The sequence below is a fragment of the Mus pahari genome, chromosome 13 (genome assembly GCF_900095145.1).
Source record: "Mus pahari chromosome 13, PAHARI_EIJ_v1.1, whole genome shotgun sequence".
Lineage (NCBI taxonomy): Eukaryota > Metazoa > Chordata > Mammalia > Rodentia > Muridae > Mus > Mus pahari.
The window spans coordinates 49,679,147-49,685,146 of NC_034602.1; the positions used below are offsets into that span (position 1 = coordinate 49,679,147).

The 6,000-nt window shown below is 32.6% G+C and overlaps 1 protein-coding gene across 6 annotated transcripts in view; it reads left to right on the top strand.

Annotated features, from left to right (window-relative positions):
- Pcdh7 (protocadherin 7) overlaps positions 1–6,000 on the top strand; it is a 407,766-nt gene that overhangs the window by 194,359 nt on the left and 207,407 nt on the right. For 2 of the 6 annotated variants that reach the window (XM_021210173.2, XM_021210171.2), the window contains exon 2: positions 610–826. The exons of 1 other annotated variant lie outside the window; for it this stretch is intronic. In XM_021210173.2, the coding sequence (XP_021065832.1) occupies positions 610–826 (217 nt within the window). The remainder of the gene's footprint in view (positions 1–609; positions 827–6,000) is intronic. 3 more of the 6 variants (XM_021210172.2, XM_029545029.1, XM_029545028.1) reach the window with 2 other exon arrangements.

Sequence of the window (6,000 nt, forward strand, 5' to 3'; positions counted from 1 at the left end):
CAGATTATATCACTATGTGCCTTAAATAGATACTTTACAGGAACAAAGTAATACATACTTTGGGATTTCTTAATACCACATTCATGTTCTCATTTATCAGCTGCACTGTTTGTAGCTGAATTTCAGCAAACACAGGATTAAATGTTTATATCACATCGATTGGATTTGAATGCCTTATGTCATTTGAAGAATTGAGATAACTTTTTTTTCATAATGTATTGTATTAGTATACTATTTCTTCCCAGAGTCACTGATCATTGTTTTTTTTTTTTTTTTTTTTTTTTTTATTAAATCTATTTGTGGAAAATATAAAGACTACTGAATGGAAAAAGATTGAATATATAAAACTAGTTTCTTTGATTTCAATGTATTTGTGGGTAAAATATTCTTTTTCTTACATTTGTTTAATAAAGGAAGATTTTTATTTTTAATAGTAAAATATAAACTCTTGGCTTGTCATATAGTCAGCCGAATATATTTCAACCTGCTTAATCATCTTATATTGAATTACTGTCTGTAGATTTTTAAATACGTAATTAATGTATTTTATGAAATAAGATCATTTACCATCTTATATCTTAGTGACATTCAGAATCTTTTCTTTTACAGCCATTTCGTAGAGTGACGTTTTCTGTTGTGAGTCAGCCTCAGGACCCACATCAGGGGTCACTGCAGAGTTGCTATGACAGCGGGCTGGAGGAGTCAGAAACACCAAGCAGTAAGAGTTCATCAGGGCCAAGACTGGGTGCCCTTCCACTCCCAGAGGACAACTATGAGAGGACCACGCCGGATGGCAGTGTTGGTGAGGCAGAGCATATGGAAAATGGTAGGGGCAAACACAACATCCACACACATAATCACGCTAGTGAGCCCGAATAATTAGGCTTGTGAAAAAGCTAGTCTAAAATCAAAAGGCAAAACAAAACAAAACAAAACAAAAACAAGTAGATTACACCAAAACTAATTTAAAATACTAAATATTTGGTAAAATACAGAACTTACAAATAAAGAAACATAAATCTATAGATAAAAATTCATAAAATCACACCATCATTTAAAATAGTGCATCAGAAATAAGTGCACCAATATATAAACTGGAGCAATTTCTACTATGAAAGTGCTAACTCAGTGCACAACTGCAAAGTCACAGCCACTAAGGGAGGTCTTATATGAGTGTTTTCTTTTATTCATTTTCGTCATGCAACAATTTCTTCAATTAACACAAACCAACCTTAGTGAAAGTCAATTGAATGAACACACTTTGCTTAAGTATTTCCTTCTTTGAATATTCAGCAACGCAGTGTTGACCCTTTGCTTTTGAATGCCAGGTGAATTGGATCAGAAATGAGCAGTAGTGTCTTGCTCTCCCTAGGATGCATTAAATGCCATTGCAATTTCTCTCCCCTTAAAGTATACGGTTCAATATCTATTTTTGCAAGAGAAAGGGAATAAAACAAACTATAATTCTCCCTTTTCTTACCTCATTGTGAGCCTATTCTCATAATTGTCACAATTGGCCTTCTCTACCTTTTGTATATCCTAAAATATGTTGCAAATAATACATGTAAATGCTTTCACATTTGCTCATGTTCCCAAAGGCAACTGTGTTATTTATTTTCTAGATTTTGAGTACTCGATAAACACTTGAGGAATGAGTTTATTTCAGAGTGGAGTGGCAAAGCTTTTCCTAACTTCATTTTTATTTCTAATGTGAAAGAGATACAGTTATATATAACAAGAAAAGCATGAAAATTGCATATGGTTTTCTGTCATTCACCATCTCAATCCTCTTATGAAACAGGACCTTCTTCTTGCTTTATATCAGTTTTTTCAGTGGTGGCATATATATTAATTTTATTTAAGAGAGTATATTAATTAAAGGAAAATGCACCCTTTTATTTGGAAATTTACCTGTAACTACTAAAATCTAGTAAAACATAAATCAAAAAGTGACCCCAAGTGAAGTATTCTACATTAAATCATACTAAGTAATTGCCTTTCTAAGTATCGATCTTTATTAAATATGATATCAGGGCCTGTTGATTGATGTCCCTCTTGATCAATTCTCTAGATTTTAGATGGCATTTTGCCTCCTGGCTATAAGGCATGCTTATCTGTGTGTATGGTGGTGTGTGCTAATGTGGAAGGGACTTTGACATGATCTTTAAAAAAAAACATTTTTTCAGTAATTTTATTAAATGAGTGTAAAATTTTGGTATGAATTAAAATGCAGTTGAATATATATTGAGGGTAAATGTATTTAAAGTTCTAATATATATAAACTAATAGTTTATATTAGAAAAGTCCTTAGTCAGACAGGGTTTATTGCACATGAGACTTCTATTTTACATGAAGTTATATTTTAATAATAGTACCATTTTACTTGTTCTTAAAAGTACTTTCTTTACTCTAGAGAGAATGTTGTATCAGTAAGTCTTTTTTTTAATGTCAGTGGTTTGTGTAACCCTGGCATTTTAGTTTTTATTATTGTTATTATTATTATTATTATTATTATCTTTTTTACTTTAAAAATGATATATTTTTTTAAATATAATCAGGAAACGATGCCTAATTAAAGTGTAATTGTGGTTGGTAAGCTCACCTAGGGAAATTTTCAGGAAACATGAATGTCATGAAAAAAAAAGGAATATTTAAATAGAGTAGAAAGTTCACTGAAAAAATTTGCTAAATAAATTCCAGGTTTTTCATAACTATGTAGTAAGTTCTATAAACAGAAGAGGCAGAGTATCACAACCAATTTTTCTACACATGACTGAAATTGAAAACACAAGGTGCATATAAGTGTTTTGTCATCTGTTGCCTGTGATCTTTATTGTCCCTGATCTATATATAATTATAGATGAGATGGGATGCACTTTGAACAATCCAGACACAACCGCTGACATTTGAGTAACAGTTCTGTTTGGATCTAATTCTGCTAAATTCTCATGTACTTATAAAGTATAATTTTATTGCTTCAGTTTTGGTAAAATTTCATCTTCTATATTAATGGGCCAATCTTGTTTAAATAGAATTGGAACTGAAACCGGTCAAGTATTCATTTACAATATTTAATTGGAATACAGGTAATCTGCAATTATTTGCTTTGTTAGCTTTTCATCAGAATTTATTTCGATTTTCATTTGGATTCTCCATAAAAATATCATTTTACATGCTGTCCTAGTTCCTAATTATTATCACATCAAATATTTTCTTTCAGTTTTAACCTGGATGAAAATGTGCACACATCACTAAGTGTCTTGGATTAAGACTCATTGGAAAGTTTAGAAGAAAACTTGCAACACAGTAGTGTATAATGTTCCCATGTCATATCACAAAAAAGAAATAAGTAAGAGTGTCTAATAAGATGTCAAAGACATCATGCCATGGAAGACATTGAAACTGAAAAACTGAAACAAAAATGCATCCAAATATATTTATATTTTGCCAAAAGATTTATCATTCTTTTGTACCTTATGATAAAAGTAATTTCATTAATAAGGAACATGAGTTGTTTTTCTGTTTAGCTAACTTTACATAGTCCAATTGCAGGGAAAAACAGTGCAATGTAAAAGGGCACATTATTTATTAGCACGCAGACTCACTATTCTGATGTTCTGGTGAATTTCTAAAAAAGTTAAATAGCAGTTATGCCACTTAAGATATTTCAGGAAAAGTATATATTTATCCATGCCAATGATCACTAATACATTCATTTTTTAATTACCATTCACATTATGACTTAATGTTGATGATTGTATCGATAAAAATGAGATAATTGGTTATTTGATAATATATTAAATTTTTAATGCAATAATATTTCAAAATATAGAGTTCATAGTAAAAAGTTATAATAAAGTGTTAGATGATAAATATTTAAAACTTGTATGTAGGAATTGATAATTCAAGTAAAGAAAACTATTAAGCATAAAGGCATCATTACTTCAAAGACAAATATAGGCTATATCTAGCTTTCTCTCTTTTGATAGGAAACTAAGCTTCAGAATTTCTCTTCGAATGGTACTTCACTTTCTTTGGGGCTCTTGTATTTATCTTAGTTCCAACCTCTAAGCCCTGGTCTATTTATTCTTTTAAAAGTCCCACTCTGTGTCAACTTTGCAAAGCCTGTTTGCCTTTTCTACACATGCCTTTAATATATCTAGCATATTGCAAGCTCAGATACAGAAAACACTCCACTTGGTTTCTGATCAAACGTTGTAATCAGAGGTGGCCAATCCACATATCTCTTCTTAGTTTGTGCCTGATTATTTTCATGGCAGTGAAATAAATTATCTTTGAAATACCACTGTAGTCCAACAACCTGTTTCTGCCTTTATATCTGATCTTCTTTGATTTTTATGTCTACATTATGTTTCATATATATAAATGTGTGTGTATATATATATTAAAAAGGATATAAAATCTAGCTATCCATATACATCCATATATACAAACTATATATATATATATATATATATATATATATATATATATATATATAGAGAGAGAGAGAGAGAGAGAGAGAGAGAGAGAGAGAGAGAGAGAGTGAGAGAGAGAGAAATGCAAGGTAGAAGAGAGACAGAAGACAGAGAAAGAGGGGGAGGGCGGAAGATCCTCCCTCCTTGTGATATGCATAGTAAATTTTATGTGTATTAATGTGGGTAAGGCACTAGTAATTTTAGGGCCTGCCTAGCAACCCACATAACATCTGTGCATCCTGATAGTAGATAACATGTTTATGACACAAATCAAAGAAGAGGGTTGAGTCAGGTCTGTGGTTTCTGATCAGGTGTGTGGATATGTTGGCATTAAGCAGGCCAATATGGGAGATGGTTTCGGAACCTCCTTCAAACCACACTGCAAGAGATGTATTTCACCCTGGCCACAGTGCCCTTCACATTTGTTAGGTGTTATGCCTCAGTAGAGAAATTATTGCTACTTCTTGCTTGACATGTAACTAGGTCAGTCTAAGAATGGACATAAGAAGAAATTGGTACATATATTTCCCCTAGGTAAAATTTTATACTAGACCACTAGAGAGGTTTGAAAAATTAAACAAGTTGAGAAATTTGATTCTTCTAAGTCCTTGATGAATTTCATGAATTTATTTTTTCAGATATCTAAAATATATTTAACTTTTAATGCAGTAATAATTTTTAATCCCACTCCTAAATTTTGTCAACCTTATATAAGGTTGGCTCCATTATTGGATGTATATCCTGTTTTCTCTCTCTTCATTACACATGCTTTACTAGAATTTATAATTCCTTTATACTGGAAATCAAAATATGGTACAGTCCATGGTGAACCAATTTTCTCTTTGGCATTAAATTTCTACATTATATTCAGATGAACATAAGCATTCATTAGGAGAATCTGTTTTCCAATGGCCAACCAAATTGAGAGTAGAGACCAAGCAGGGTTTTGTGTGGAATCACGCATCCTCTGTTCCAACACCCATCTCTAGTGACACCTCTTAGGCATTCTTTTGTAGTTGATGTCAGCCTATCATGTTTTCATTTACACACAGATATGTTACAAAACCTTCCCATCTGTCCCAAGATCTTTAAATAGGTGTGAATAGCACTACCTTAAAACTCAAAATAAGTACCTTGCATTATTTACTATAGGAAAAGACTACTGTGCCTTGCTAGGAATTTACTTTCACAGTTCTGCTGGCCTCCTTGTCAATCCAGTCACCAGTATCTCACTGAGGCTAGGTTTTCTACTTTTTTACTTTTTTAGCAATCTATGATATGGTTCTGCACTTCACAAGTATCTGCAAAAAAAATCTGTAGGCCACCACTATCAGATAGCCTTGTTCTTCCCTGTACCCAGTGATTAAACAGAGATACTTATTAGACAAGATGGTAGGTCTCAACCAATCAAGATGTGTGCTGCAAGGCCGGGCGTGGTGGCGCACACCTTTAATCCCAGCACTCGGGAGGCAGAGGCAGGTGGATTTCTGAGTTCGAGGCCAGTCTGGTCTACAGAGTGAGT